Below are 21730 nucleotides of genomic sequence, written 5' to 3'. Positions count from 1 at the left end.
CTTGTTTTAAATGCGATATTAGTAATGCTATAGAATAGAGCTAATGGGGTCCAAATGGACAACATAACTTGTTTTCGTGTCAGTAATTTTACTGACGACCATTTAGATATATCCGTGAAAAACGTATTTGTAACATCTTACTATAGGCTGTTCTTCCTCTAAGGAACAATCAGCATTAGTTGTTACAATGAAGAAGAATAATGTGTCAAAAATAAAAAAGGAGAAAACGAGTGTATGAATGAATGGGAAAGATAGAAGCTCATATCAAGAAACAGGACATACAATAGAGATTTACAATTACTCCAAGACAACAATTAACTGTTTAAGGTATAATAAATAACAGAAAATTGTAAATAAATAAAATTTATACCTAAGTATTTGATCTTTACAATTTACAAGTAAAATTTTCTCTTATCTATGCAAGTAAAACTAAAGTTTATTCCTAACTATTTCACTTGTATAATTAAAATTTATGTTTATCTTAACTGTACAAGAAATATTTACTTCTATCTTAACTGTACAAGAAAAATTAAAATTTATTTCAAACCTAATATCTAATGATAATGACAATAATAATAGAACTAATTTAACTAATGTAACCTAATGTTAAAATAAATGCTCTAGTGTCTAATATACTTACAGTTAATTAATATATCTACGGTTTAAGATTTGAATAATACTTTTGTAAGAATGATTCCCGATCATCGTCATTATTGTGTTCTGCCTTTTCTCTCTCTCTTAAATAGGTTAATTCATATTTTTGTACAATATTAAAAATTTCAGTTTTGGCTAAATTTTGCTCTAGTGGCGGTAAGGTTTTTAGAGTCATTCCTATACCTGATAAAAACGTATCTATGGGACTTTTTCTATTCTCTAAATAATTTAAAATCCTTTCAGGCGTGGACAGCTGAAGTGGATCTCTGACATCTGTTTCCGGAATGTTCTGTGCGACTTCTATATTGCTCATATCTTCTGTGTCTGTAGTAATGTTATCTTGTGTTACGTGTTCAGGTGATGAAGGGGTGATTTGTTCTGTTGGTTTTATGTCCTCAAAAAATGGCCTTAAAAAGCTTAAGATTTGACCGTATTTATATGTTTTTACTTTTTTTGTCGCTTGGCCGCTTCTTCCTCCCATTTTTCGTAAAGATTTCCTATAATTGTCGCGGATGTTATTCCACCTTGTTTTGCAGCTCGATACTGAAAGAAAAAAATTAATGACCATAAAATAAAATTTCTTTCATTTCAAGTTTCTAGCTATTGACGACTTCTTCAAAACTATTTCTTTCAGCTATCGCTATGACTACGGCACAGCCCGTAGCCTAATGCATGATACTTGCAAAGTGATTGTAAAACCATTGATGGACAAATATTTAGCGAAACCAACAAGAAAAAAGTGGAGGGCAATAGTTAAACAATTTAACCTCTTGAGTTTTCATTTCCTCTGTAAGACAATACAAGTGGGATAAGGTAGATTCGTTCTAAAAATCCAAGGGGTTAATGAGTTGTGGAATTTACCTAATTGTATTAGGGCAATCGATGGGAAACAGCTACGTAAAGATATTCGCGCATTCAAATTCAGGCGAAGTTTTACATTGCCATTTATTGAATATTTCTGAAGGTACATTATTGTCAGGGAGTATGAAAGAAACACCCTTCGTAATTGTGGAGGATGTAACATACCCACCAAGAAGCTATTAGATGTGGCCATATCCGGCTCCAGGACTAAAGCCTACCCGAATAATATTCAGTTACCGTTTATATAGAACACAAAGGGTTGTTGAAAATACCTTTGAAATATTATCTTAAAAATTTAGAATCTATAATAAAAGGCTACAACGCTACCCAAAAAATGTTGACTACCTAGTTCTAAGTACTTTCATCATGTAGAAGCAATTTAAGTGCTTCAGATATAGTGACTCTCGTTGGAGGGGCGCAGCTTAATGTGAGCAAGTTACATACAGAATATTTTAACTCATAAGAGAACATTCCGAAGTGTAAATGATAAAACGAGCTTATTAGCCAAAAATAGTAGATACATATTTTGATTTATTTGCTAGTATCCATGTCAGAAGGGTGAAAAACACCCCAAAACCGGGGGTGGAAAACATACTTTGTTTATATCTTAGAAGCTATTCGACATGGGCGAAATGTGTAAATTGGGTGATTACATGTTTTCAAACGAATTAACTTACAAAAACAGTTTTTAAAAATAAATTCAAAAATGACACCTTCTAATTGATTTTCCATATCAAATGAAACGATATTCCATTCTTTCATTTTGCATGTAAATACTATACACCGAAACACAAAATACAGATATTTTGGTATTTTTAATTTTTACATTGTAAAGGAAATAATTGCATTCAAAGTTTATCCACATTTTATGCGAAACTATGTACTGCAACAGGTTATTTTAGGAAAATCGAATAGTCTTATGATATTTGTCACAGTGTTATGAAATATGTATTTAATTGTTCATAAAATTAATAAAAAATAACATAACTAAAAATGATCCGCAGAGTCAGATACCCGCTACATAGTGTGCGAAAGTTTCGAAGTGCAAATTACTCCTAAATCGATTAGTGCTGTAAATATGTATCCCAACAACACTATCAGTGTAAAAATATGCGTCAAGTATATTCGCAAAAATCGTGGTTATTTCGATCTCAACAAAAACATTGCCAGCGTATCCCAACGTAACCTAAATTTCAAGAAAATTTGCCTGTGACGAAATATCTAATGGTCGTAGTATCTTGTTTAAAAAAGCGACAATATAACGAGTACTTTATCTCGTTCGCGAAAACCGTTGTATGTTGATCTACGTGACCAGCTGAAGGTCGCCTTCGGTTGGAGATTCCGTTTCACTCATAACAAACACGGTGAATTTGAAGAAAGACTCGTTTTTAGACAATTACAGTTAAACTTGAACAGGTGAACGACCTGTGTCAGCTGTTCGAATTTCAGGCCCGACGTCGAGTGGGAATGTCGAGCCTGGAAGAGAGAGAGAGAGAGAAAACTGTCAAATATTGGAAAAAGATAAAGTATGATAAAGCGAGCGCCGCGTAGCGGCTAATTAGCGTATTCCGCGCATTCGCGGAGACACGCGCGAGTCTCGCTGTCAGTCTTGTGCCAGTCCTTCGACAGGTAGCAATTAAATCAGCAGCCATAAAGCCATTTCGAGCCTATTTCGATAAGAGCAACTTGGTTTCTCCAAAACGCTCAAAATCTTCGAAGCGCTAGAATTCTAGCTGTCTGATCAATTTCTCTTGCGGCCTGATCTATTCATCTGTTCGGCTATCACGTATTATACGTGCGGATCATTCCACGCGAAATCGGGCACGTTTCGGAGCAAGTTCTTGTAATTTGCTCAAATTTGAATATGTTGTAGTCTTTAACGATATTTAAACGTACCCCAAAGGATTTTTCAAAATTTTGAAAATTGTCAATTTTACAGCTGTTTGAAGTTAAGTGCTACCTTTTTTTAAAAAAATTATAGCTATTGAACTAGTAAGCGGACGGAGATGAGCTTTACGGTGCTTATAGAGAAAATATTGAAGTTTGTAAAAAAAATTATTTCATTTAAAAAAAATTGTTTTTTAATCATCTTTTTTGCAATTATTTTAAACAAATGCAGGTTTTTCAGATGATGCGCGATTTTAAAAACCTGAAAAAAAAGGAGAATATAGTTTGATCCTTCCCCTTGATGGACAAACTTTCAAAAAGATGGACATTTTAAAATTGGCCCTGTGAAAATTGCCGAAAGTTGACGCTGCGTCGAGTCGCACTGCTGTGGCGGGCGCGTCGTCGCTGGCAGCCTACTCGTGTCCAGCGAACGAACGTGCGTTATTATTTGCGATCAAGGCGGCAAATATTGGTAACTCACTCTTTGTCAATGATACTTATTGACAAGTTCACATTCATTTTTGTCATGTGAAGTTGCAAAAAAGTGCCATTCTGCATTAATACCAAAATCTTCGAAATGAAAGCTAGGATTTAAGAGATTATATTTATGTTTTCAAGAATAAGACGAAGATTGAGTTACCAATATTGATTGATTGCATTAAACCTTCCAAATGCTCGGAGATAATGTAGAATAATTTTGGGTGAAGTCGCCTTGATTCCAAATAACGCACGTTCGTCCGCTGGAGTCGAGCAGGCTGCCAGCGACGACGCGCCCGCCACAGCAGTGCGACTCGACGCAGCGTCAACTTTCGGCAATTTTCACAGGGCCAATTTTAAAATGTCCATCTTTTTGAAAGTTTGTCCATCAAGGGGAAGGATCAAACTATATTCTCCTTTTTTTTCAGATTTTTAAAATCGCGCATCATCTTAAAAACCTGCATTTGTTTAAAATAATTGCAAAAAAGATGATTAAAAAACAAGTTTTTTTAAATGAAATAATTTTTTTTACAAACTTCAATATTTTCTCTATAAGCACCGTAAAGCTCATCTCCGTCCGCTTACTAGTTCAATAGCTATAATTTTTTAAAGAAAAGGTAGCACTTAACTTCAAACAGCTGTAAAATCGACAATTTTCAAAATTTTGAAAAATCCTTTGGGGTACGTTTAAATATCGTTAAAGACTACAACATATTCAAATTTGAGCAAATTACAAGAACTTGCTCCGAAACGTGCCCGATTTCGCGTGGAATGACCCGTGCGACAGACGGATCAGCTTGCAGAAAAGAGATTTCTCGGCGAATTAATGCACTCTTGGAATCGGTGATTGTCACGATTCTCTGAATTTGCTAATCATCAGAAGAGCATCGAGACCACTGCTTGGGTGTATTGGTTGACGGATACATCCGGACAGAGTAAACGCAAGTGCTTATCACCTCGGTGCGGTTCCACCGCTATCTTCTTTTTCAGACACCAGCATCGTGGACAGGCGTCGCCGACCAGAGGGCACCATTCCGCCGCACGACAAAGCCCGGACCACCAGGAGGCCCCCCATCCCTTTTGACAGATTTAATAAACGTCGTAATTAAACCCTTCTCAGGGCCGATTTAAATTTGATCAAGCGTACCAATTTTATTTCAAAACCCTAATTCTCACCTTATCCGGAACCTGGTTAGATTCCTTATTATAAGCGATTCTAACATATCTAAACTTTTATTTATCGCCAAATACGAATAGTTCACTCAACGTATCGAAACTACGTACCTGCCATAAGATGCATATTAGCTATATCACAACCGAATTAAGAATCGAGTCCATCATATTTTTATATCGCTGCCCAGTGAACGAAATCGCTTTTACGTATAATGTTCAGTCCAACAAAATTCTATTTCAGCTAAATAAATAAAAGTTTGTGCACTTATCTCGCGTAAGCTTCAGATCCCGCCAGTGATTCTCAGACATGAGGGAGCCCAGCTTCCGACGGTGCCATTTTCTGAGGGAAGCCGATTTTGTCGCCGGGTGTACATTCCACTTCATACCGTTATCAATATTCTTTTCATCAGATTTTTCTTGCACTCGTAAAATCGCGTTACTCGAAATCCACGCTTCAAATAAAGTACACAGACTACCGTATCTTTAGCTTCAAGCACGATTTCGTCCAACAATAGTGTCTTAAGCATTTTTATATTTAAAGTATCGCACATCTGACAGGTAGGTAATAAATAAATAAACCGTATCAAATAGCAGTTTCTTTATGTAGTCGCACAATTCTTGCGAACGTCTTGCGAACGCGTACATTCTAGTTTTATGTATATCAAACATTCCGTATCAGAGTTTAGCCATGTGTAACGACCCACGGTCTTCCCTCTTACTCTATCCATTTCTACCTCACTCTATCTATTACTATCTCTCTATTTATTACCATCTCTTTATATATTTGTATCCTTCTAATACCTTATTATTATATTACCGCGTATTCTATTATCTTAATGCTAATTAATATTTTTGTACCTTATTTTTATATCATATATTATAGGTTCCAATTATAGTTTAACATAAACACAACGTATATCGTACGTTTTCATTTACGATTAGAATAAGACTGCCATTAGAGAATAAGACATTACGCATGCGCGAATTCCGACTAGCGGGTATATAAGGAGCTGCGGAAGCAGCAAGAGACTTTTCCTCCTCATCTTCTGTTAGCTGGATTCAGCCGTCATTCTCTGATCGGTCAATTTCTCTCGCACTTTTGTGTTGAAAATTCAGTTACACTTTGGATAGTCAGAATTATTCGAGAATTATTCGAGAATGCTCTGATCGTTCGTCGCGGGGATCACAGTGAGTAATCGTCTAGTACGGTCGCCGAAGTTTTACGGTGCTCTGTGCACTTTTAGCGTCAGTGCCGTGTGTGTTGCTTATACCTTGGCTACGGTTGTGGAAGTGCTTGCTACTTTGTTTATACACGTCTGTGCATGTCACTAATATAGGGCTTGTACCCAAAAAAAATATCAGGCCGCGCATTTCATGCGCACCAAACTCCAACTTTGTTATATACAAGAGGGTTAAATGCCACCGTAGCATTAACCTTAATAACTCATTATCTCCCATTTCCGCTATGCCCAAGAGATCTGAGACCAACGCACCATCATGCGGTTCGAATAATGGTCCTGTTGCTACGCCTTCATCGAGTGGCACCGCCAAGAAGGGAAAATCCGAGGACCCTACGTTAGGCATCAAGGGAAATCCCATGGACTTTGAAGTCCAATCTAATATTTCGGTTAAAAATAGGTTCGACTTCCTAAATTCTGAATTCTTCAGAAAACAGGTTAGTGAGGTAAAATCTAGTAAGTCTGGAAATCAAGCAAATTCCAAAGTTGTTACTCCATCCACAATGGGTACGCAGAACCCATTACCTTTCGAAAGACCACCTCCGCTTTTTATCGATGCTAGTGCTCATAACGTCATTTCCCTAGCGAAACAGTTAAAAAACAGCATAGGTGATAAATTCAAATTTAAATTTCTAGGTGATCAGGTTAGACTGAACTTTAATGAAGTTCAGGACTACATAGATTTTAAACATACCCTTAATGACAGAGGACTGCAATTCCACACGTAATCCCTTAGATCGGAAAAACCTCTATCCGTTATTTTAAAAGGACTCCCTTCATTAGACTACACCGAGATAATTGATGAGCTCAAATCTGCAGGCCTAAATCCCCTTAGCTGTATGCAGGTTAAGGGGAAGTCATCTTCCAAGTTCTCAATTTATAAGATTTCATTCCCTCCAACTGTCACCTTTACTCAAGTCACCAAAGTCAATCACCTCTTTTATCTTCGGGTTTGTTGGGAGAAATTTAACAATACCAAAAGATACACCCAATGCTTCCGATGCCAGTCATTTGGACACGCATTCGCCAACTGCAACAGATTGGAAAAATGTGTAAAATGTGGAGACGCTCACCCTACTCGCTCTTGCAGTAAGTCATCAGAGTTACCGCCCAAGTGCGCTAACTGTGGGGGTACACACACTGCTAACTATTCAGGCTGTTCCGTTCTTATAAAATTTCTAGAAAAAAGAAATCACATCAATCACTCATTAAGACGGTAGTCAACTCTTCTCAAATTATTAATCATACTAGGAATTTTCAAGTTCAACCTTTTGATTCTAAGACTCACTCTCCTACCACATCCCCTCTTGTTAAATTTAACACAGTAAATACACCTAGTTCAGTTAATAAATCAACGCATCAAATGTCATATGCTAAGGCTCTTATGAGTGATAAACCTCAATCACAAACAACATACGACTCGCCACTTTCAATTATGGATGATCTTAAAAATCTAACTAATGCGATTTCAAATCTTGAAAAAGTCATTGATATCAAAAAAATGACCTCTATAATTATTTCCTTAACGCAAAAGCTTGCTTCATGTCAAAATAACATGGAAAAACTCCTTGTTATTCAAGAATTTGCTCACTTAATTGATGACTAATTCCACTAAATGTACCCATAATTTCATGACATGGAAGGCATGCTCCATTATTCCCAAAAAGCAAGAATTAGAGTTTTTCTTATATCAACATAAAATCTCCATAGCAACTATACAAGAAACATGGCTAACCCCTAGCTCTTCTTTATTCATAAAAGACTACTCGATCATACGAGCTGATCGTCCAGATAACTCGGGTTATGGGGGAGTTTGTATCCTTATACATAAAAATCTCTCTTACACTCCATATCCTTTACAGAACACCGGTATAATTGAAGCTGTCGCAATTAAACTAAGAAATCCTAACCTAATCTTTATATCAGCTTATTGTCCACCCTCAGTCAAACTAACCCATACGTTTCTAGACACATTAACCTCCTTCCGTATTCCATTTATACTAGGAGCAGACCTCAATGCTAAACACTGTTCTTAGAACAATCCCTCTCGTAACTACAAGGGAGGCATTCTTAAAACTCATTCGGATAGTGCCCCCTATAACCTAACGTTTCCTCCTACTCAAACATTCTTCACTCCAAACTGCACCCCCTCTACCATAGATATCTTCATTACTAACTCTCAATTTCGTTTTTCTTGTACCACAATAGATGACCTCAGCTCTAACCACAAACCAGTTACTCTAAATCTAAATCAAAGTCAATCAAAAATTACCCCAAGCTACCTGCGCCAGTATAACCGACTGGGATAAATTTAAAAGCTTAACAAACTGTTTCACTATCACCTCCTCCTACAACTCTACAACCGAAATCGATAGCTCAATTAGGAAGCTCGGACAATTTCTTGGTAATTGCAAAAAGAAAGCTTCAACACCAGTTCATGTTTCCACATTAGATTACACACCTGATAACGAATTTAAAACTATAAAAGCACTCCGCAACTCTGCGAGACGTTCGTGGTACCGCTCTGGTAATCCGGTCTATAAAGTATTTTATAAATCCCTAGCAACAAAATTAAATAAAAAAATTATTTCTTTAAAAGCTTCAGAAATTCAAAGCCAAATCAGTAATGCTTCCAAGCAGGATCATACATTCTAGCCCATTTACAGAAAGATCACTAAAACCAAGACAATTATCCCACAACTACAGGATTCCTCTGGTTTACTATATGACACAGAAATTAATAAGGCAAATGCTCTGGCCAAGCAATTTCAAAACACTCACTAAATAGCAGGCTCTATTCCCTCCAATATTGAAAACATTATACAAGAACAATTATCATCCTTTATTGATTCCAATCCTATCTCGCACTCCCTACTAGACGGAATAAGCAAATTTTTAACACCGACAATAATTAAGAAAACAATCTCTAGTTTGAATTCTAATAAAGCTGTAGGTCTTGACGGCATTGCCCCAGAAGTCCTTAAAAAAGCATCTGGTAAAATCCACATACAAATCTATTATTTAATTCGAGCTTCAATACAGTTTAACTATTTCCCTTTAAGTTGGAAAACTGCTAAAGTTATTCCTATCCCTAAACCAGGAAAAGATAAAACTAAAACAATAAACTATCGCCCAGTTAGTCTTCTACCTATTCTTTCAAAAATATTTGAAAAGATTATCGCAAAAGTAATTCTTACATACACAGATATAAACAATATTATCCCTCATTTTCACTTTGGTTTCAGATCTAACCATTCATCTATACATCAACTTATTAGAGTCTCCCAGTTTTTAACGCACAAAATGAATATTAATCGATTCGCAACCATGGTCCTACTTTATCTTGAAAAAGCTTTCGACTCTGTTTAGCACGATGGTCTTTTAGTTAAATTCATTCGACTTGGTTTCCCTAACTGGATAATTCACCTCTTAAGCAGTTATCTTAAAAATAGGGAATTCTTTGTGCAAATTGGATCCGGTAAATCCTCTACTTTATCAATACATGCTGGTGTTCCTCAAGGCTCAATTCTTGGCCCGCTTTTCTTCTCTATTTACATTTCTGATATCCCTAATCCCAATAATACCTTATTAGCATTATATGCTGACGTTACTGCTATTATCTCTGCTTCATGGAGCCTTTCTCTCCTGCATTCCAGACTACAAAATGCCCTCCTAAAATTGCACCAATATTTTTCAGAATGGAAACTTTCTATAAACCCCAATGAAACACAGGCTATATACTTTACAAGAAAGGTAAAAATACAAATTCCTCCTCCACTGTCATTACTAGGGACCTCAATTCCCTGGAGCAAGACAGTCTCATATCTAGGTATAGTATTTGATTATAAACTAACCTGGAAACCTGCAGTTACAGATAGATTTAATAAAGCCAATAAAACAATAGGTGCTGCTTCTAAACTCCTTAGAAGTACTTCCAATCTAAAACAGGAGCTTCGTATTAGTATTTACACGCAATGCATTAGACCAGCTCTCTTATATGGCCCACAAACTCATTTCAGCTACAAACTAACTTGTTACAAGTTTCAGACATAGACAAAAGCATCCACGCCCTAAATCTTCATCTCAGAAAATGTCAAAACAAAGCATCCACCTTTACACCTACCAAAAACAACCTTGCACACGACGACCTACTGCAGGCCTTCATTAGACTCAGGAGGAGTCACCGTCGTCAATTTCAAAGAACAGGACATCCCTTCTTCAAAGACCAAATTTCTTTCATCTCTGGAGAGATCAACGCTAGGATAGTACACCTTCGCAGATCCTCATGGAATGAAAGAATTAAATCTCTCCATAAACCGGACCCTACCTTTTGGAGAACCTATAAAACCCTCACCCGGTCCTATACACCTCTTCCTCCTTTATCCATTAATGGCAACCTTAATGCAGAAGATAAAGTCAGGGCAGATGCCCTTACTCAAGAATTTGCCAAAGTGCACAGTGCAGCATCAGGACTTCCTTCTCCCCACGAGGACGAAGTGCGAAATTACATCTAAGATCTCACACAGAAGACCCTGAACAACCCTCTGGATGAAGTCTACATCTCTCTCAAGGACATCATTGCAGCCGTGAGATCCGTCAAATCCAATAAGGCCCCAGGACCAGACAGAATGGACTACACAATGATAAAACACGCTTCCAGAAAGGTCATCCTTCAAATTTACTATGTATTCCGCTCCTCTATTCAACTCTCGTACTTTCCTAAATCTTAGAAAATTGCTAAAATCATACCAATCCATAAACCTGGTAAACCAAAAAACTCTTTACAAAGCTATAGACCCATCAGCCTCATCCCCATTCTCAGCAAAGTTTTTGAGAAATGCATACTCACTTACATCAATAATTTCCTCCAAACCAACAATACTATTATCAATCAGCAATTTGGTTTCCGATTCAGTCATTCTACCATACACCAGCTTCTTAGAGTCTCTCAGGATATTACTCATGAACTTAATGTAGGCAGAAAGGTGGCCTTAGTCTTGCTTGACCTTGCCAAAGCCTTTGATTCAGTCTGGCACCACGGACTACTTTATAAACTCTTCAAAATTAACTTCCCAACTACACTCATTAAATTACTACTCTCGTATCTGTTAAACAGAAAATTCTTCATTTCCGTCAACGGTATCTCGTCAGAATATCACCCTTCTGAGGCTGGGGTACCTCAAGGCTCTATTCTTGGTCCCGTCCTTTTTAATTTATTCATTAATGATTTACCCGCATTAGTTTCCCTCACTCTAGCACTATATGCTGATGACACAGCAATCTACGCTTCCTCTTGGAAACTGGACCTCCTCATCAAAAAACTTCAACTCTTTTTAGACCTTATTCTTAAATTCTTTACAGACTGGAAACTAACAGTTAACCCCTCTAAAACAGATATGGCTTTTGTACATTAGTTATGAAATAAAATTAAGTAGAAGTTACCCTTCTTTATCATAATGGAAATCGCATGTTATGCTCTCTTACAATGTTCATTATTTTTTGAGTGTCTGTAGATATTTACGATTTTTCATCTGGTATATTTCAAATATACATGGATTCAGCTTATGCAGGACATAAGTGGTTTTCAAAGATACATGGTCGAAATTATACAATTCAGCTTGAAATGTGGATAACCTAAAAACTCAAGTTGTCCCAAATTGTCTTCGGAATACAAAAAAAGCTCCATGTTCCTCCAAGCTCTTGATGGCACTGTTTGAAAGCATATACTATCTACTAATAATCCTGTAAAAATTGGTTGCTACTTTTTGCTACTTTAGCTGTTACTGATAAATAATTATAGAGGTACGCTGTGCATAAAAGTTCGAATAAACTCCGGTCGACGCGTTTACATAGGAATTGCAGAGAAAACCTCGTAATTCCATGTTTCTCAATATTTTTTAGCACTTCTGTTTCATATTATTTGTTAATATTTCGATGTTATATGAACTGTAATACAGTAGATACAAAATTAAAAAATTTTTATTTATAAAAAAGGATAGCAAACTTAAATGATAGTTCAGGTGTAATTTATGAGACACTTAGAACCAAACAGAAGTAAGTTATATTTGTGGAATTTTTCAGTTAAGAACAGAAATTATTCAATTTTTTATTTCATCTCTGTTTGCGTTTCGACAATCTTTTTACGGTACTGTCGATAAAGTTCTGCAAACCGGGTTTTGTTATTACGTTGTTTCAATAATAACAATGTTAGTAAGATAATACTTTTTCACTTGAGCAGTATTAAGTTTTTATACACAGGAAATACAATATAGCTAATATTTTTTGCTCTTCTTTGCAAAATTGATGCTATTTGGATAGCTTAGCTTACGTAATCTCTGCCAAGATAGTAAGTATTTACATCGAGAACTAGCTAAATAATATACATAGATGAAGTAACAACGATAGTAAGTTTTTCTAAATATAAATTTTGTAATTCACATATTTTATACTTTCTTGCTCGATCACAATAATCATTGAAGCTTTTTTGTAGCCTGCCTCCTTTGCTTGACACACCCTAAGTTTGTAATTGTATTTTCCAATAAATGTTGTTTGGAACATAAATCTTTCACGTTGATTACTATTTAAAACAGAGTATGTTTCTCTCAAATCGCGTTTCAATGATGGCCTATCGTGGAAGAAAGCTTCGCACGGAAGATCGTAAGAAATTTCCAAATTACTTGTACTTATTACAATACTCCCACAATTTCTCGAAATTTTATCACTTGAATATTCACGAAATCTATGTGTTCTAATTATGGTCTTTTAATACCGATCGGGCTCTTCTGTTGCGTGAAAACGATTTTCTTTTATTGCTAAATGAGATCATGTTGGTTGCTTGACGACTGAATAAACAAGATTTTCTCGACGTACAAATAATAGTTCTTGAAATTCTTTGAGCGTTTCATCATGAGTAATTTAGAAATTCCATATGAACTTTTGTGTGAAGTTTTCTTCCGTGATAGCCAGTCGTTGGAACATGTTTTACGCGAAAAATTCCCTATATTAAACGATGACCAAATGGATCAAGTGCTGTCAGAAGTCAGCAAAAGATTTTTGCCTCATTTTAACAATAGACTCAAATCAGTGAAAAAAAATTTATCCAAAAATATAGTAATTGGCTAAAGCATGTATTTGTCGTGAATACAGTAAGAAATAACGTGCAAACTTCGAGTTCCTCAAGCAAAGGTCGGAGACCACGAAAAAGTTTCGACGATTGCTGTGACAGAACAAAAAGGTACAAGGTACGTGAGCTCCAGCATTCGTACCCGGAAGAAATTATCAATGCTGCTGCTTCCTCTACATGTAATGTTCAAAAAGTTTTTGATACTGATACTGCATTGGCATTGGTTACGCAAACGAAATTGTCTAAATACCAGTATGAAATTCTCCGAAAAGCAACGAAGGATATTGGGCATAACATATTCCCTTCCTATAAAAAGTTAATAGATGCAAAACAAAAATACTATCCTTCTAACATCGTTGTTACCGAAAAGTCGGTTTACAAGATTTACTGGACCATACAACCAAAAGAATCTTGGAAACCAAAGCAGAGGAAAAGATTAAAAACTTTGAACAGCGAAATTTCACACTTCATACCAAGTGGGGCTGCGATGGATCAGCGGGTCACAATGATTTCAAGCAAACATTTTCGGACACAAATGCCTCCGACTCAAATTTATTTATGACTTCCATAGTGCCACTAAAAATGACAATAATTCAAGATGAGCTACAACATGTATGGAGAAATACAACACCTTCATCGAGGAGATTCTGCAGAGCATTAAAATTTGAATTTATAAAGGAAACACCGAATGTTATAAGGACTGAAACAAATCGCGTGAAAGAAGAAATTCAAAATTTACGACCGAGCGAAATATCTTTACATGGCCTGACTTTTACAGTGGAACACAAATTATATTTCACAATGATTGATGGAAAAATTGCCCAAATTGTAACAAATACTTCATCAGCTAGTAATTGTACAATATGTAGTGCAAAACCGTCCGAAATGAATAATATATCAAAATTAAGCAAATCGAATTCCATAAACAATGATGCTCTGACATTGGGTATGTCCACTTTACATACACGTATAAAGTTTATGGAGTATATATTACATTTAAGTTACAACTTAAGTTTTAAAGCATGGAGGACAACGCAGGCAACAAAAGCAATAAAAGATGAAACTAAAAGGCATATTAAAAATGCATTTAAGGAAAAACTAGGTATTCTTGTTAACACGGTTAAACAAGGGGCGGGCACAACGAATGATGGGAATTCATCCCGAAGATTTTTTGCAAATACAACGGTAACGGCTAAAATTACCCAAATTGACGAAGAGTTAATAAGACGTTTCGGCATTATATTGGAAGTCATTTGTTGCAATTTTTCGATTAATGCTCACAAATTTGAAGCATATACACGAGCAACTGCCGATTTAGCCATCTCGTTGTACCCGTGGTACAATATGCCAGCCACTGTCCACAACATTTTAATTCACGGCAAGAATATAATAGAGTCTGCTGCTTTGCCCATTGGTTCGCTTTCAGAAGAGACACAAGAAAGCAGAAATAAGGACTATAAACTTTATAGAATATACCACAGTAGAAAGTCCTCCCGAATGGCCACAAATGAGGATATATTTCATCAGATTCTTATATCTTCGGATCCATACATTAGCCACCTACGACCAGATCCGAAGCGTAAGTCGCTTCCACTTAGCGAAGAGGCAAAATTATTATTAGAATAATTTTTATATATTACAGTAAACATTAAGAAACTACTGTGTTTTGTACATACCAAAAATATTAGTTTATTGTACATAATGTATGAGAAATATGAGAGTATGAGTGAAACAGGTGAGTGACTGCAATAACGTGAATAATTCCTACGTAAATATTTATAATCACCTAAAAATTAGAATTATTTTATAGAGTGAACGTGAAACATATTATTATACGTTTTAACTATTATTTCATTACCTACCTTAACTATTAATCATTTTATCAAGCTTAAGAATTATATTATGTACTAAAAGTATTAGTTTATTGTAAATAATGTGTATAGAACGCGAGAACATGAGTGAAACATGTAAAAGATTGCAGTGGTGTAAATGATTTTTGGATAAATATTTATAATCGTCTGAATATTAGGATTATCTTACGAAGTGAACGTGAAACATATTATTTTACCTTTTTCACTATTATATTATTGTGTATTTTAATTATTGATTATAATTTTATTAATTATTTTCACAAAAACACATTAACTGTAATTCTATTATGTAATTGTAACATTTTGGTACTATTATATTATTTTATTCCGTGTTCAAATGTTCACAGATAATAAATAAGTTGTTTATGTAATAATAAACAAGTGTATATACATAATCGTTATACTATGGTTTCACTATAAACAGCGTTTACGGCATAAATTGCTATGTTCTTTATAATATATGCTTTCATTTTGTAGTCATTACTGTGCATGTAACGTCGAACTATTAAGAAGTAACAAAGAAAAAAAAGTATCAAGAAATATTGAAAAACATCGAAGTTGTGAGGTTTTTTCCACGATTCTTATGTGAACGGACCCACTGTGCGCCTTGTACACAGGATCCTCTACCGCGAATAATATCGCCTAACCTAACTCTCGTTCAACAATATATAACATAACTCTTGCGCTATCGAAATAAATAATTATAATTACGTTCAATATAACTTCACATTCATATAATCACACATAATATAACCTCATATTTTATGATTTTATTAATATTTAACTAGATTAGAATAGATATCAATATTGTATTAAAGGTAGGATTAGAATAAGTATTTGGTGAATAAATTATTGTTAAGAAAGATATAAGCCTTGCATTTCAACTCCTTAACCGCACGCCACACGAACCCTCACCTTTTCGTCCATTGGAAAGCCGCTCTTCCATGGACAACGTAGCGTCGTTTTATGGACGTTACAAATGCATCAACGTGAATTCTAGAAAGTATTTCATGATATCGCGTATCAGATTGTTGTCGCACATTTATAGTTAATTCATCATAAGCAAACAAAGTCTACAAATTAATAGACTCTAAAGAACCAAGAATTCTTTCGATCTTCTTTTTCTCCAATTGCACGAAAATCGCTTTGGATCTGCACATGGACATCACTTACTATAACTATAGCTATAACTTATAACTGTAACTTACAACATATATGCGAGTATATGTGAGTATGGCTGTTATTGTGAGTGTGGCTGTTGCTGTAGTGTTTCTATTTCATTAAGAAAATTTTAATAAGTTTGTAAATATGATTTTATTTTTTTATAACTATAAGTTATGTAATTATAAGTTATACTTATATAGTTATAAGTTATAGTTATAAGCACAAGGAGCTTCTAATTTGATTATTGATTTGATTAATGATCTCGAGTAAAACATATCAATTAATTTCTTAGAAAACGTATTCATAGAATCATGAAATCATTTATTTGTAATGATTAACACATGTAAAGATCTAAAGGTATTGTAGGGAATCATTTTTTTCTTATATTTTGTTTTTTCGAATAAAGTTTTTTTATAGAAACTTTCTAATTAATAATTCCTGTTTCCGTTAAAATATTCAACAAACACGATACAACTATACTGATAACGATGTAACTGTAATTATAACTTATAATATAAAAAAACAAAAAAAAAATAAAAAATTCTAACAGCATAAAAATTCCAAAACAGAATGCAATAATAATCCTTCAAAAGAGTAAACTCCTTTTTTTATGAGAACACAGCCATTTCACAAGTCAACGATGCTAGCATTGATCCTATTGTCCAATATAACTTCAACATCTATCATCTTCGTCCCATGCTCTTGATTATTAAGTTTATGTAATAGTTGGCCAATAGAAATAAACTTAACTGAAACACAACCCATTAACATTGAAATCGTGATTGCAACATAAGAATTTAGTTATACCATTTTATAAAGTCTGTTATTGCACTTACCTGTTTTCACACTCTAAATTTAAAATTCACGTACAACTTCATAAGATTGCCTCCATTTTGGAATACCGGATACTTCACCGAAGCTTCTAATTTGATTATTGTAAAAACTATCTAATTGTGTAAAAACTGATGAGCACATAAATAATGCCTATGCCTAAATAACTGAAACTATATGAAATAAATTTATAACAAATTAAACTAAAAACATGTAAAGTACTTTATTACTTTCATTTAAAATACTCAGTTAAAAACGAAAAAATCTCAGATACATAACCTCTATCTCTACAAACTGTCAAACATCATGAACGGCAAACGAAAGTCATATCACATTTAAAATGATCACAGAACCGTGCTATGAAGAGTTGCAAAATCGAACATAGTTTGATTTATTTAGGCAGTATTTATTGACTCATCAATTTCTCCATTTATTAACAATCAAACATTGATAATGATAGAAACACTGTAAGGAATACTTAGATAGTTCAATATCTGACAGAAGTTATAGTTTATTAGACTGCGTAACAGTTCATTTTGTTTCGTTTCTTGCAGATTATTAAGTTATGGCAAGGTATTCTAATCGAGAGTATGTTGATATGTTACTCGCTTTGGGAGCTTGTGAAGGTAACACTTCTGCTGTAAGTAGTTATTATGCAGATAAACTTTCTAATCGCCGACATCCAGATAGGAAAGTCATAGAGTGGAACAAATGGCAACTAAGACTAGGACATTTGTATCGTGTCATGAAAATCGTGGTCATAGTCGACGATTGTACAACAGCATTGAAAAAAGTGGCCTATCATTGTCACTGTTTATAAACATTAGCATGGACAGAAACAACCGGTAATAGAATACACGATAAGTAAATCATATTGCGTAATTGAGCAAATTTCAAATTCGATTTTCTCGGAAAGGAAATCTAGAATGAAAAAATTGTATAGGTAACCGTCATAAAAATGATGGGTGTCTTAAAACGCCAGATACCTACATTTGATGAAGTCACTAAAGTCGTCTACTTTTGGAAGGCGGATTAAGTTTAAATATTCTTGACATAACTTTCGGTTATTTATAAATAATAAGTGTGGGATGAGTTAGCTGTATGGCATGGAATGAAGCCATGTTAAGGGTGAAGTCGAAGCGAGTGCGATCGAATGGTTGTTGTATTGTTTTATCATTGCCTTGGTTTTGTCAATAAGATACATTTTGCCCGTTTGAACCATGATTGCATTTTTCTGTATCTGATTCTACATAAGTAACAAAATATTGTAACAACAAGCTACACATACTTGCAACACTAATCGATTCAGGAATCGTTTACACTTCAAAGCTTTCGTACGCTATATAGCGGGCACCGGAACCCGCGGATCATCTTTAGTTATGTTATTTTTTATTAATTTAATGAACAATTAAGTATATTATAAGACTCATAAATATCATAAGACTATTCGATTTTCTTAAAATAACCTGTTGCAGTACATAATTTCGGATGAAATGTGGATAAACTTTGAATGCAATTATTTCCTTTGCAATGTAAAAATTAAAAATACCAAAATATCCGTATTTTGTGTTTCAGTGCATAGTATCTACATGCAAATTTATGAAAGAATCTTACATTTGATACGGAAAATCATTTTGAAGGTGTCATTTTTTAATTTATTTTTAAAAACTGTTTTTGTAAGTTGATTCGTCGTTTGAAAACATGTAATCACCCAATTTACACATTTCTGTGTTTAAATATATTTAAATATGTTAAATATGTTCTGTGTCAAAATATGTTTTCCACTCCCAAGTTTGGGGTGGTTTCCACCGCTTTAACATGAATACTAGCAGATAAAAAACATACGGGTGTAATATTTTTGTCTAGTCTACAAACTTGCCAAGTTTCATAAAAATCAAACATTTACGGTTCCGTCTATTCCTTTATCAGCAGGGCCTGCTCTATGTCTATATAACAATTAGTATTACCAATAGTATTAAAGGGATACGATCAGATATGTCAGAGCGGGGATATTGCGGACAAAAGTAGATAAAAACGTGGTTTATACCCTGCGACTTTTTGTCCTTCATATGAGAAGATTTTGAGCTGGGAATGGGTTCATTTGAAAGACAAAAATTCAACGCAGCGCAGTGAACTATGGTAGAATTAATTTCAACAGGCGGCTCAGGGTCACTCAGCCCCTCACGCGCCTTTCTGGTGGGTTCCCCCACCGCGACAGATCCCCGTGCGCGCGGAAGCACTTGCCGTGCATGTGGAATATCCGTGAGTTCACTCCTTTGTCCCACCAGAGAGGCGCGTGAGGGGCTGAGTGACCCTGAGCCGCCTGTTGAAATTAATTTTACCATAGTGATTTAACGAAAATCTGCTGATATTTATTAATACGACCGTTACAAAGGAGTGCAGAAATCTACCATTCACAGCCACGGAATTCAAGCATTTTTATATAATTTAGAGAGCGTTTTGAACGAAATTACGAGTTGACTGTGCTTTGTAGAGCTTTTTTCTTTCGAATGAATCCTTCCCCAGTTCAAAATCTTCTCATATAAGGACGAAAAGTCACAGGGCGTAAAGCCATACCACAGTATTGCTTTTTGCTGAGTTATCAATAAAACAGAATAAAAAATGTGACGAATTTAGTTGGGCTTTTATGAACCAGCCGGCGCCTAAATGGGAAGGCTGCCTATGTGGAATTGGAATCTGTGATACTCAAATTGGCAATGCGAGTTACAGAAAATTTCCATCTCTACTACACACACCACCACAAGGGTTGTGTGTACATGACCTCGGAAAGTCAAAACAGAAGGCGAATGTAAAGCGAATCTTACTCTTTTGCTCTTCAACCTGAAACTTTGTCCAAGTCGCGGGTAAGTGGCATTAACTATGCTCGATCTTCTCGATTATTCAAATGTTTTCATTTTCCAATTTACAGTTAGAATAGGACTCTTCGGTATGACTGGGGGATGAGGGAGGGATGGATCCTGGTTGAGGGATGAATCTAAAAATTAAATGATGACATTTTGCGGAATACCTCGTTTCAATGAGTATTTCTTATTAACAATTAAAACCAATGTATATACGAACTATAGTAGGGCACAGGGTACAACCGCGAAAGTCGTCTACATGTAAAAATAAACCGAAAATAATGACTGCTATACATACATACATGAATGTACACGAAGATCAGAAATAATGAGGTACACGTATACCAGACGAATTTTTAAATTTAATTTTCCCGGAAACGAAGCACCTTACAAAAAAAATTATATTCTTTGTTTTTGGTTTATTTTTATATGTACATAAAATCATCTTCTTCCTAGTTGTATCGCACGCCCTACCACATCGTATATGTTCAGAAGTTAGTAGTATCCTCAAAACAAGCGATTGGATAGCTGCGGATCATAGTTTCGTTACAAATAACACGTCTCAGGTTCGATATCCAGTATGGAAAGAACTATTTCTTTTACATATTTAAATTGCATGTAAGATTATTTTACAAATATTATAATTTCTTTATACTGCTGCCGCTCTCTCGTCTGCTTGCGAGAGCTAGCGTGTTCTACCTCCGATCGCCGTTAGGTGTGAAAAAGATAGAATTTGGGGTCCTTGACCAGGTTAAAGAGTTGTAACTCACCGTGAACTTTAGTACCTTTCATTCAAGCACGGTTTAGCTTTGGTATTATCGCGATCTGTATCGCAAAACGGACTACGCCTAAGTGACCTCTCAGGAGGCAAAACGGGGGGTCGAGGCCGTCACATTTTTCCGACTCTCCTGGAATTCGCTAATTCGGCGCGAAGTTATTGACCGAACGCGGTTGTGCAATTGAATGCACGTGTAACTAGCAGGAGTTATAATAATACAAATTTTCGTTTATAAACACATATCTAACACATAGGTACATACATCTGAACTTCTTTCTGCTTTTTCCTTTGTTTCTTATAGAAGAATTTTGACTGCCTAGAGCCTAGATCCAGCGTCGAAACACCATAATGTTTTCGTGTACATATGATCTACTGCATTTGTTTTCTTGTATGTTCTGTGTGGTTGTGTGTGTTGGACACAGCGGTTGGCCACAATGTTAAACACGTTATTTTAAGGCTACGGTTACACTGGCTACGTTTTCGTACAAATTAGCGTTTGGACGAAATCGTCCGAACTGTTCATCGGACAAACATGACAAATAGCGGTTACAATGAATGCGTTTTCGCACGAAGTCGACGTACCTATAGTATTATGTCCAGTTTAAACACATACAGATGATTATTTCCGTAAATATTAAAAATGAGAAAAAATGTTTCAGACAAAATTTGTGTGGTGGCAACCAAGGGGGGCAACCGTGATGATAACAAATTGACCTTGCGATAACCTTAAACAGCCCTGTGAAGATCACATTTAAATTTTTAAATGGAACCCCATATTTTTGGTTACATATGCTTGTAGCTGATATCAAAAC

General features: G+C 35.3%; 1 protein-coding gene across 1 annotated transcript in view; it reads right to left on the bottom strand.

Annotated features, from left to right (window-relative positions):
• Nucleotides 1-372: 372 nt before the first annotated feature.
• The window catches only part of LOC143177737 (uncharacterized), a 71094-nt gene continuing 49736 nt past the window's right edge, over nucleotides 373-21730 (bottom strand). The window contains exon 3 of the mRNA XM_076375855.1: nucleotides 373-1197. Coding sequence (XP_076231970.1) covers nucleotides 656-1197 — 542 coding nt within the window. The 3' untranslated portion in view covers nucleotides 373-655. The remainder of the gene's footprint in view (nucleotides 1198-21730) is intronic.

The sequence above is a fragment of the Calliopsis andreniformis genome, chromosome 1 (genome assembly GCF_051401765.1).
Source record: "Calliopsis andreniformis isolate RMS-2024a chromosome 1, iyCalAndr_principal, whole genome shotgun sequence".
NCBI classification, from domain to species: Eukaryota; Metazoa; Arthropoda; class Insecta; order Hymenoptera; family Andrenidae; genus Calliopsis; species Calliopsis andreniformis.
The sequence above is the reverse complement of the archived record's forward strand: the minus strand, read 5'-3'. Positions and strand labels throughout refer to the sequence as shown.